The sequence below is a fragment of the Candoia aspera genome, chromosome 1, assembly GCF_035149785.1.
Source record: "Candoia aspera isolate rCanAsp1 chromosome 1, rCanAsp1.hap2, whole genome shotgun sequence".
Taxonomy (NCBI): Eukaryota; Metazoa; Chordata; class Lepidosauria; order Squamata; family Boidae; genus Candoia; species Candoia aspera.
The window spans coordinates 237,069,868-237,082,360 of NC_086153.1; the positions used below are offsets into that span (position 1 = coordinate 237,069,868).

At 39.9% G+C, this 12,493-nt stretch overlaps 1 protein-coding gene across 7 annotated transcripts in view; it reads right to left on the bottom strand.

The window, feature by feature from the left end:
• PPP6R3 (protein phosphatase 6 regulatory subunit 3) overlaps positions 1-12,493 on the bottom strand; it is a 95,538-nt gene that overhangs the window by 40,922 nt on the left and 42,123 nt on the right. For all 7 annotated transcript variants that reach the window (XM_063289257.1, XM_063289258.1, XM_063289256.1 and 4 more), the window contains 3 exons: positions 9,688-9,801; positions 8,885-9,014; positions 2,327-2,479 (listed from right to left, as the gene is read on the bottom strand). In XM_063289257.1, coding sequence (XP_063145327.1) covers positions 2,327-2,479; positions 8,885-9,014; positions 9,688-9,801 — 397 coding nt within the window. The remainder of the gene's footprint in view (positions 1-2,326; positions 2,480-8,884; positions 9,015-9,687; positions 9,802-12,493) is intronic.

Genomic DNA, 12,493 nt, shown 5'->3' on the forward strand with positions numbered 1-12,493 from the left:
AAACCCCGGTGTACTGTTTAGAACAGCCTTTCTCAACCTTTTGACCCTGGAGGAACCCTTGAAATATTTTTCAGGCCTCAGGGAAGCCCTGAACATTCAGGCTCAAATATAGGCCAGAAGTTAAAAAGTTATTATATTTGTTTCATGTGTAGGCCTGTATATGCATTACGGTGTTCTTAAACTGAAAATAAAGAATGAAACATACCTCTTTAAAGTGAAGTTGCCCAAATTTGAAATAATTTTTTAAATAAATTGTGATCTCCCAGGGAACCCTTAGTGGCCTCTTGCAGAACCCCAGGGTTCCACGGGGTTCTGGTTGAGAAACCCTGTTTTAGAATAATGTAGGAAGCTGAACTCAGGTTTACAAGCAGCAGCGACAAAAATCCCACCCTTTTTGTCAGTGGAAACATCCACTAGATCAGAGTCTCTTTCACATAAGGATTATGGAATCTTTTCAGCATTTCTCATGTCCAGGTGACAAACACTAATTACATATATGTACAAGCATACATTCAGTTAAGCCCTCCACCAATGTTGATTTAATGACATTGGCACATTATGAATGTCTGCACTACATACATCAGCTGCTGCAGCAGTCAATGTCCTCAGAGCAACGGGGGCGGGGGGGGGCGGGGGTGAGGGCTGGAGTACTTTTGAGTCAAGTGTTCTGGATGAACCTCTGAGTGAGGCTAACAACTCACAAAAAGCAACAACCAGTAATATTTTAGTTCTTGTTTGCTGCCTTGAGTTGGACAAAATATATAACAGGGGGGAAATAATAATAATAATAATAATAATAATAATAATAATAATGCTATGTGATCTAATATATGTCCAGTACTCATTTATGCAAGTAGCATCTCTGAGGAGCCTACAGAGAGAAAGCACTGCAATTTATGAGTGGGGATTTCTATATCCTCAGTGGAATATGATACCTGTATGAAAACCAGATCCAGCTGGTTCTGTAGAAGTCCACCCTATAAGCATCTGCTAATGAAAATGCAAGATATTCCCAATACTGTTTCCAAAGACAGACTGTATATATCAATTAAGCTGCCAATTCTTTTCATTCGAATTAATATGAAACCAGTGTTGATATCTCTGACTCTGGACAGGATAATTCATGTGCAATTTGGAGGTCCTCTGGACTTGTGGCTCCTGCTAGAAGAGCAGGCAGCAGCCGAGGCCAGGGGGGCCTTTGCACAAATCCCTCTTGTGAGCCAATTGTGCCCATTTTTGGTCCAGGAGGCCTTGTGCACAGTAACTCATGCCTTAGTCACCTTTTGTCTGGATTACAGGTGGTCCTCATTTAACAACCACTCATTCAGTGACCATTCAAACTTATGATGGGGTTGAACGAGTGGTAGTTACAACTGGTTCTCATATTTACAGATGTCACAGCATCCCCACGGTCATGTGATCGTGATCTGTGACCTTCCCTGCTGGCTTCCGACAAGCAAAGTCAATAGGGAAGCTGGCAGGAAGTTGCAAGTTGCAGTTGTGTGAGGTTCTCACTTAATGACCCACAAGGTCCTTGCTTAGCAGTGGCAACTGGGACTGCTGGAACTGTCATTGCTAAGAAGCGTGGTCATCTGGTTTTTTGGCTTACAACCAAGTTGCTTAATGACAGAGTTTCCAATCGCATTTAGCATTGTTAAGAGAGTACTACCTGTACTGCAACACACTCTACATGGGGCTGCCCTTGAAAACCATCTGGAAGCTGCAACTGGCCCAGAATGTAGCAGCATGCTGTTTTGGGTGCCCCGTGGTTCACCTGGATAACACTATGCTGTGTAAGCTGCACTGGATCTCAGCTGGTTTCTGGGTGCAATTCAAGGTGCTGGTTATCACCTTTAAAGCCCTGAATGGCACAGGGCCAGGTGATTTGCAGGACTGCTTCTTCCTGAGGGTGTCTGCCTGTCCTACCAAGTTAGTTAGGGTGGATTAACTCCAGGTCCCCTTCCCTTAAATGCTGACACCTGACAGGACCTTGGAGGCACACCTTTTCGGTGGCTGCCCCAGCCCTTTGGAGTATGAGATCCTGAGATCCGAGGAATCTCTACCCTTTCAGCCTTCCAGAGGGTCATGAAGACCTGGCTCTTCCCCCAAGCCCTGGGCTAGGATTGGGGTTGAGCTGGGAAGCTGTTTGGTGTGGCGCCTGGGGGGGAGGGTACTTCTGTTTTTATCTTTGTTTTAACCGATTGTTGTGAACCTCCTACCATCATTATATGCGGTAGGCAGCCATATAAGTCCAGCAAATAAGCACATAAGCATGCAAGCAAGCAAGCAAGCAAATAAATAAATCTAGAAATATTTATTTTCTTACCAGTATAACTCCTATGCTGTTGAGCTCTATAAGTTCCTGGTTGACATTGTTCGTATTTGTCTGCAGAAGGCTGGATATTAACCTAATCACATTTAACCTGGTATTCCCTACAGGTGGATCCAGTACACCCCATGTTGTCTTCATAACACTTTTCTATGCAAAAAGAAGAATGTGACATTTAAAATAGAATCCCAACTTCTGAAGCAATATTTAGGTAACAATAACATAAACAATTCTGTGTTAACACCATGTTTTTAACAGAAATTTAACTTTATTCAAAGGATTATTTTCTGTAATTTATGTTCTGGAATACTGAAAACATGTAAGTAGATTGGAGGTTTCATTGGTCAGCTGTCAACAAGAAAAACCTCTCTTCCAAATTCTCAGAGTTGTACTTCTACTGCAAAGGAGTTTAAAAAAAAACCTCAACACTCAAAACAACCCAACCCAAAGATCCTTTCACAGACATTTTATCCTGCAAGGCCACTGGAGAATATAAACTGGGGGCATACTTTTGCTGTTTTGCTTTTCTTAAATATGTGCAAGCACTGGGAAGGGAGTAGAGACTTTTACCTTCTCTAAAGTGCCACTATTAAAGAAAGGAAGTGCAACAATTTAGTCAGTTGTATAGAAACCGGGGGGGGGGGGAGACAATAAGAACAGAGTTATATAACAGAGTGGAAGTCATATTTTTAATTGCCTGGACAACAGAAGTATGTTTTGTACTGGGTGCCCCAATTCCACGGCTGAAACAACAGAACATCCTGCAATAATTCTATAGATCTAGGAGTTCTGAGATTTGGCAATGCAAAGAAATATTTGCATAAACCATTTGGCTATGCTCCTTTAAACAATCCACGTAAGTAATAAAAACGGGAAGTTTAAAATAGCTAACTTATAAAAATCAAGAGGAAAACATATCACAGATCGTCAAGGCCAAAGCATAATGAGACAGATTAAATGTTCATGTAATACCTTCATATTATTAAAGGATGAAAATAATTAATTCTACGGAACAGAAGTCTATACTCGAATATTGAAACAAAAAAATTCTTTCTCATGACTTCACCTCTATACTCTGTGGCAAGGGGGCATAAAACAGAATTTCTCCCTAACATCTGAATTACAACCAGACTCACAAAGATGCAACCATCTTAGTATCCCTAGCTCAAGTTTTGTGGGGTTTAAAATATTAACCAGTGTTTGAACTAATTATTTATATAAATATTAAGTATTAACTATATCCTTTCTTTCATTCAGGAGTTCAAGGCAGCATATGTGGGGCTCCCGCCTATATTTCTCCACAATTACCCTGTGAGGTAGACTGGGCTGTGAGATTTGAGTGGCTCAAAGTCACGCAATGAGATCCTGTACCTGAGATGAACTAGATCCTGGGTTATTTTGATCATAGTCTAACATCTTTAATCATTATACTGGCACTCATGCAAAATTAATGCAAATGTAAAACAACATTTTCCAAAAAAAAAACCCCTTTCTCATCAAAATCTAGCTCACATATTTTGCATCAGCTGAAGTTCCACACTTTCCCAAACACAGCCTAAGACTGAGGTACATTAAGTTGTGCAAAGACAATTCTACTTACAATCGGTACTGGGATTCTAAAAGCAACAGCAGATCCAGGAACATTCCCAAACTATAGATAGTCCTTACTTAATGATGGTAATCGGGACTGGAATTTCCATCGCTAAGAAATGTGGTCATAAAGCGTGACGTCATGTGACCGCATTGCTTAGCAGTGGCAATCCTGGCAGTCCACACTGTTGTTATTAAGTGAGGATCAGGGGTCATTAAGCAAGGACTTCCTTGCAACTTCCTGCCAGCAAGTTAATAGGGAAGCTGGCAGGAAGTTGCAAGTCCTGGGCAGCTGGCAAGCAGGCCAATGGGTGGGTATGAGGCTGCTGTTGTGGGATGCAAGCGCGGCGAGGCCAGCAATGGCCGCTGCTGGGTAAGGGGGGCTGTGCCAGTGGCCACTGCAGTGACTTACAGGAACAATTTGCAACCTTCCTTGCTGGCTTCCTCATTGATTTTGCTTGTGGGAAGCCAGCAAGGAAGTTTGCAAATGGTGATCACGTGACTGCGAGACACTATAACCTGAAGCCTTGGGTCTGGCACCTATAACTTTGTTGGGCAAGACAGGAAGGCAATAGTCATACTCTGGCCACAGTAGGGAATGAACACTCAATTTTAAAAGCTGGGTCTCTGGTCAAAGTGGAAGCAAGCAACAAGTGGGTGTGAGATGGAACAAAGCAAGACTACTGCAGATCCCACTTGTGTGCTGCCATATGTTGCTTTTGGACCCTGTTCAGAGTATCCTCAGTCCTAGTACCGAAGAAGCTATCCTCATCAAAGGGGCAGTCTCAGTTCTAGCCTTGGGTTCTAGGACAAGTCTGCTAGAGGAGAGTGCCACACATAACAGCAAAGAGCAGTGGTGAACAACATAACCTTAACTGCCAAATCAGCTGCATAACAAGCCAAATCACGCTCCTGTTTAGGAAAATAATGATGCTTCTGCCTGAAGATCCTGGACAATCTGGTTCCAGATTGGCAAACTTGATAGGATTAGGGATACTTTCTCCCACAGAAAAGGGTAGCATTTTTCCAAAGCTATCTGATGCTTGGCAATGTAGAGAGAAAGAGTACTCCCAAAGAATGTAGCTTGCAACCAAGACCGTCCAACATCTTCCCCCCTTTATCCCTAGATGCAGAAGGTTGATTATGGTGGAACCTGTTTGAGATGCTCTGGTCATAGAAATGACTCTGGAGAGGCTACACAGAGACAACAATTGGAAAAACATGTGTTAAGCCCAGGAAACAGAGAAAGCCTCAGAAAGACTTCTTTCTAACTCACCAGAGTATTAGAAGGAGGAAGGTGAAAACTCAGACTTTCAAGAATCTGTTATTATAGTCTACAATAAAGTATAGTTCCAGTAAAACTTGTGGAGTCTGTTTCCTGAGCTGGCCTAACTTGAAGGACTGACAGATTTCTCTACAATAATGGAAGATGGTAAGAGCCATCAGCCCTCTTTTACTCTATAAAAAAAAATTCATGCAGAAATAGACATGCTGTCTTCAACAAGATTAGAAGTATGGGAATTAGGACTGAAGAAGCAGTAGTGTATTGCACCAGCTGGTAAACCACCTCCACAATCTGAGATGCTGAATTTCCAGGCCAAGAATTGCATCACTTCACAAATCTACTCAAGATCAGTAATTTTCAGAATGGACATTAGGTGTTTGGTCTCCAACCTGAGTACCACACAACAAAACAGAACTGTGGAAGTGTTGGAGACAAAATCATTGACTTCTGAAAGTTCAGCCTGAACTTTATGGAACAGGGTTGATCTCCCAGATCAATGTCACTTTGCAATCCTCCAAGGCCTTCAGTTATCTTAAGACAGAAGTCTAACCTTCCTTATGACCTGAAAAGTGCCCAAGGTAGATTGTGTGGTCCAGATCTGTGAGTGCAACACAGAAACCAACAACAATGGAAATGGAGAAATCCAGCACAGATAATGTTTTGTAGCTGCCACAGTTGGTATCAGGAAGGCCACAAGGCTCTTACTCATTTTCTTTTTCCCCAGATCAGAACAGTGCAGGACAGGTCTTTTAGAAAGCTCTAGTCATTTAGTCAAGTGTTTTCCTCAGTGCTGTTGGCAATGTGGCTTCATGTGTATGTGCGCCTGAGCAAAAAGTCAGTTTTTGACTCCTGGGAACTGCCTGGACAAGTCCCTGCAGTTTTCTTGGCAAGGTTTTTCAGAAGTGGTTTGCCATTGCCTGCTTCCTAGGGCTGAGAGAGTGTGACTGGCCCAAGATCACCCAGCTGGGTTTGTGCCTAAGGTGAGACTGGAACTCACGGTCTCCCAGTTTCTAGCCTGGTGCCTTAACCACTATACCAAACTGGCTCTCAATGTGGCATAGAGCTGTGAACTTCTCACAAGAGACAAAAAGTTCAAGCGCACATGAGAAAACACAGAAGTATCTGCTGGCAATTTCCGAAACAAGGCAAAAACTTTGGAAAAACATGAAACTATAAGAACCTTGAGATTGGCAGCTCAAAGAGGTAGCTCCCAAAGAGTGGCTTACAAATTGGATAAATAACTGCAGCAACACTTCACAATGTTTACAGGAATCTACAACATAACCTTCCCCAAGGTAGAAAAGACAAAACTGCCTGTCCAAGAGGGGACATCTTGCTTCCACAACACCAGCACCTGCAGAATAGCACCTGTAAGGCCAAAGCTAAAATACTTGCAAACCCAGGAACAATAATGTCTTGTTTAAACAGGGAAACAAAAGTAAAAGGTAAAGTAAAACAAAAGAAAAGAAGAAGAAAAAAGAAGCACTTTAAGACAAATATACTATTGCTGTTACAGTTGAAGCTGAACAGGGGGTTCAGCATGAGTTGCATCTAATCATACACTGAGAGTGAGGTTCCCATCAAGAAATCTTTTAAGTTTGATAAGATTCTGAATGGGATTTGCACAGGTGCATAATAGTTATGTATAAACCAGAAATCACAAGGAATTATGAATTCATATATTAAGAAATCTAAGAGCCCTTTACACAAACTTTTAATCCCAAGAATCCTTAGAATCCGTATCTCAATTTTGTCTGATAATACCCCTACCTAAATGTTCATCAGTTTTTAGAGCTATTTTCTTCCATTTTAAAGTCCTGAAAATGCTGTGGAATCAGTGCACTCAACTGAGGCTCAAAACAGTTGCTGCACTTTGATACTGCCCCCCTTCCCCCCAATGAAACCCCACCTGCTTGTAACTCACCACTAGCAATGAGCTCTGTATTACCTTTGTATCCAAAATTGGTGGAGAAATTATCATTCTTGTGTCAGATATAATCAGTTGGAAAGAGAATTCTCCCCATCAAAGCTGGCCAGGATACTTCACTGAGCACTTACTCTCTTTGCTTGATTTGCCAGCTGCAATTCACAGAAGGTAGGGCTAGATAATATAAAGAGTATTCTCTTTCTGCTCCCCAGTTTTTCTAGCTGCTGCCACTCCTATATCACCATCTTTGTTGAAACATTGTTCTGGAAATATTTGGATATTGGTGCAGGGCCTGCAATGTCTACTGAATATTCTATTGAGAACTGGACAGAATAATCTGGCATCCTTTTTTCACCCATATCACTGAATTATATCCACAACAACTTCAGTCAGTCAGTCATGCCAATACAATTTATGTCTGTATCAACTAACCAAAGATTCTGGCTCTAGCTCTGCTATTGCTTTTCCTCTCCTCACTGGTCCCTTGGTAGCAACACCATCAGAATTAAGAGTAAAACCTAATGATAAAAACACCATGAATACAATTACTTCTATTTAAGTTGCTGCAGTTGAGAAAAATCTGGTAAGACTAATACTTTTTTTTTGTGGCTTTTCCCCTTATCCAGATTTTTATTATGACAATTTGATCAATGTGCACTCGGTACCACTTTCTGGCTTCCTCATCATTCATCAATCTAGCATTCAACTTTAGAAATGGCAGGCAAAACTTCTAAACATAACCAAGACCACATTTATGATAGTGAGGTAATTGAAGAAGAGAGAGAGCCCCAATAATTAATTTCTGACCTGTTCAGTAATGTTTTGCCCTATTCCAATTAACATGAGTTCCTCCATTCTCCATTCTGTGAAGTGCAGCCAGTTTGAATGAGGCAATGGTGCAGGGAAGTGCAAGAAGTCTGCACTTCCTGTTCCCTCCATATCATCCTAGCTACAACCACACTAAGTGGAAGAATACTTACTTATTTATTTTAGTCGTTTTTCAATCCTGTTGTATATCCAAAGCAAAGTATAAGTAAAATATTTTAAAGGTTATGAAAATACAAATAACACTGACAAAAATGAGTTGGGAGGGGGAGCAGCCCTTACCCTGTTCCTCTAGCCATTCTTCACTTTCAAACTAGTTTTGAATTTCAACATCCCATTATGGAACTTTCTGGTCAGGTATGGTGCCAATATCTGAGTTGGGCAGATCTTTCAAATACCAGAAAGGAAGATGGCACAAATGGAAGGAGGAAGGAGAAATGGAATCAATCCTCAACTAGTTTCTTCCAGCTGCTCTCTCCCATGCTTGGAAGACATGAGGATCTCTCAGGGGAGTCAAGGAAAAGGAATAGTTACAAGCCATGCTTCTTTACAAAAACATATCAATTCATTTTTTTTCCAAAGGCTAGTAGTTCCCTCTGCACCTCCTCATCCTAGTTGAATTCACATCTCTAAAACAAAATCTAAGGAAAACAAACATAGATTAGCTACCCAGGTAATACATATTCAGATCCACTGATATAAGCTCCAAGAAAACCTGATCTTTTGTTATATGAAGAGAGCTAAAATACCACCCATAATCTGAATCAGGATTATGTTGATATATACAGCTTTACTGAAAGCTAAGCAAAGATGTCAACCTACAGAAGGGATTCATTCTCAGATTAAATAAAGATGACACATAAATTCTTGCTCCTGAAGTCACAAAACCGAATCAGTCTATTTTCATCAAGTTGGGTGTTTTCCTTACTTTGGGAGGTTCCAGGAGCAGTTCGTGGAAAGATGCAAGTCGTGCTTTTATGGCTTCTAATACACTTTTATTGACTGAGTATGTTGAGTGGCTCATACCTGGAGGGCAAATCTCTATGTGACCTTCAAATCTGTAACATGGACACAAAAAGAAGAGCATTTGCCTATTACTACAGCAAACAAGGCTACTTAAAGATTATGTCTGCTACTGTAAGCATCATCAAGAACAATAAGCTTTTTCAACTGCAAATTCAAATAATCTTTTCATCTACAGACAACAACTGCTCACCACAACATAACAATTATTCAGTCCTTTCTAGAGACCAAACCATGTATTTCAGACAATGAAGCTCAAAGTTTTGTTTAGGTTATATAAAGCCTTTATTGGAGATACCAAATGGCAAGTTCACCAAATATTAGTTTGAAAACAGGCATGGCAAAGATAACTTCCTGCATATGACAGGCTCACCACCATAAAGCATTGTTATATTATGAACAAGAAATCTGTGGCTGTTTTCAAAATAGCTGGCTCAGTACCAGGATGAACAGAAGACCTGTTATTGTTATCAATGCAAACTTCAGATTTTACTTATTCATTCCCTCTTGATACCTGGAATCGAATAGACCAGATAAAAGCTATCAGAAAAATATTGATTCAGAATCTTTCTGTGTACATAAGAGTATATAATTGTATCTTTGAGGGAGGAGAGATAAGCAAATATAACAAATATAACCATAACGTAATAGCTACTAAAGAAATTATTAAGAGTATTATTAAGATAGAAAGATAAAAAATTAACTTACGTTGGCCGTCTTGTTTCCAGTAAAGTCAATAATATCTGAATTGCACTGACTATTGCAGATTCATTTTTCTCTTTATGAAAAATATTTGATAGCAGCTGTTCTATAATTTCTTGTCTATAATGAGAAGATATTGCTTGAAATATACCTCTTTAGTATCTAGATACATTTCACAGAAAACCCTTGCAGTTTATTTTGAAAAGTTCATTTAAAATAAACAAAATCTAGACAATTATTTTTACTTCACATCTAATTCTTACAATTGCAGGAGAAAGTTTTGTAACAATTGGATTCCTAGTTTTGTAGCACTTAGATATATAAACCTAGAAATCTGTGATCACAGGACAACCTGAGACTAGTGTGTCCAGGCAATCAAATCCATCTTTTACACGTCTAAATGTAACACTTAGAAAATTCATACTATCTTGTACAACTTAACCTTTTTATTCACTACTTGTACTGTTTATCTGTTCTGTGGATCAATCTATAATGTATTACAAATATCACTACTATGCATAAAATGTGTGTCACCTGTTTAAAAATGTATATTGTTATGAATAGAAAGGCTCAGTTCAGATATATTAGTAAGTCATATCTTGGCATTATAATTTATTTTTATTTATTTAGGAAAATGTATATGACCACCCATTTTAGGCAAATAACTCTGGGTGGCTCACAATACAAAAGAATAAAAACCACAAAGAACAAATAAAAAATATCAAAAACAAAAGCACCTCATACATACTCTTCAGTGACAAATTCACCAATGTCGGGCTCCACTAACAATCTGTCTCTAATGCCTGTGGGTTTTTACAGCCTTTCAGAAGGCCAGGAGGTCAAGACCATCTGGATCTTGGGGGTGGGGGGTGGGAAGTTGTTCCCCAGGGCAGGCACTGCAATAGAAAATGTACATCTCCTGGATTCCACAAGATGGCACTGTTTCACCAAGGGGACCTGGAAAGCATGTCCACCTTGCTCCATCTAGTGGGATGGGTAAAACTGGAGACGCTGGTTCCCTAAGTAACCTGGCCCTGTGCCATGCAGGGCTTTAAAGGTGATAACTAGCACCTTGAGCTGCACCCAGAAGCATACTGGAAAGCAGTGGAGCTGAGGCAGCAGAGACATTACACAGGTGCAACTCAGTGCACTGGCATATTCTGGACCAGTTTAAACTTCCAACTGCTTTTCAAAGGCAGCTCTATGTAAAGCACATTGTAATAATTCAGACAGGAAGTGACTAGGACATGAGTGACTGGGAGCAGAGCCTCCCAATTCAGGAACAGGCACAACTGGCCCACAAGATGGATCTATGCAAAAGCCCTCCTTTATAATGGGCTCATGTGAACCTCAACTCCAAATGTTCCATTTTGCTTTTCTTTGCTACTTATTTTTCACAAGAAGATGGAATTTAAAACTACATAATCTGAAAGATAACTGACTTCTCCTTTAAGTGTGAGAAATGATTGTTCAAACCATTGTTAGTCAGCAAGAAATATATTAGAACAGTTATATAAAGCAAATGTCAATCAAGAATTTCCTTTTTTAATTGATTTTCTTTTTACTAATTCATCAGGCAGAGGTGTGGAGCTTATTTATGCATGCATGCATGCATGCATGCATGCATTTATATGGCCACCCAACTCAAACAATGTAATTCTGGGTGATGTACAAAAATATAATGTTCCAATACTCATTATGTCATTCACTATAAAGTTGTGGCTTGAATAGGAAGCACCTTCCACTTCCTTTCCCTGGCCAGATACTAGCAACAAAGCAATGACAGCAAGAAATGGTCAATCACTGCAAACATGCTGAAGGATAATTTATACATAAGGAAATGCCTTTTATTCCCTATCTGTTGCCATTTAGCAACAAAGAACACTGAGATCTAAGAAAGCAATATACCACCTGTGTAGTGAAGAATAAATTAAACTGAGGATTGTAGAACAGATAATATGCAAATGTTGATCATTGGCAGTACGTAATACAACTTTTCCCACTATGGAAACTGGTGCAAACTAACATCTAGATCTAACATCAATGGCCTTGCTGAGTTGGAATTCTGGGAGTTGTAATCCACAGATCTGGGGGCACCCTGATTGAGGAAAGGTGATCAAATAGAAATGACAGGAAGATTAGGGGGACACCCTGCAGCCTCTTCAGAAGCCCTATTTCTGATGACAGGGAAACCATAACTGTTTTCAGACAATGTTGCCAGCAGGGGACTTGCTCTCAGTCTTTAATACTATACAGTGAGGGAAGTTTTAGAAGCTCTTTTAGCCTTGATCCCAATACCACAGGTAATAAATAAGAATATTATGTGATGGACTAGATCCTGTGGAGATACACCTTTACAACTTCTTCCAGATGCTTGGGATTAATCTCCTAATTTCAGATGCTTGGGATTTAATACTATCTTCCTTCTGTTTACAAAGGAAGTTAACCTGACACTATGGTTAAAGGAACATAAAAAGCGGGTTTGGATCAATGAGGAACACTGACCATTCAAAACTGTGTGCCAAGGTAATAGCAGTCAGTAAAACAGTTTTTACATCTAATGGAAGAATATAATTCTCTCTAAAGCTAGAATAGAAGTCTGGTGAGAGCTCAGAGACTAAGCCAAGCTGCTAGGTAGAGAAGAGTCATGTTAAACAGAAGGCAAAATTAGCAGAGGCACAAATCTGTGTGTTAGAGAATGTTTTAGTTCTTTAGGCTAACTGAATATGAAGTCCAAATATAAGACTATTCAATAGGAAATTTGGGGCAACTGAAATGGAGATTATTTCACCCAAAGGAATTAGAATTCATT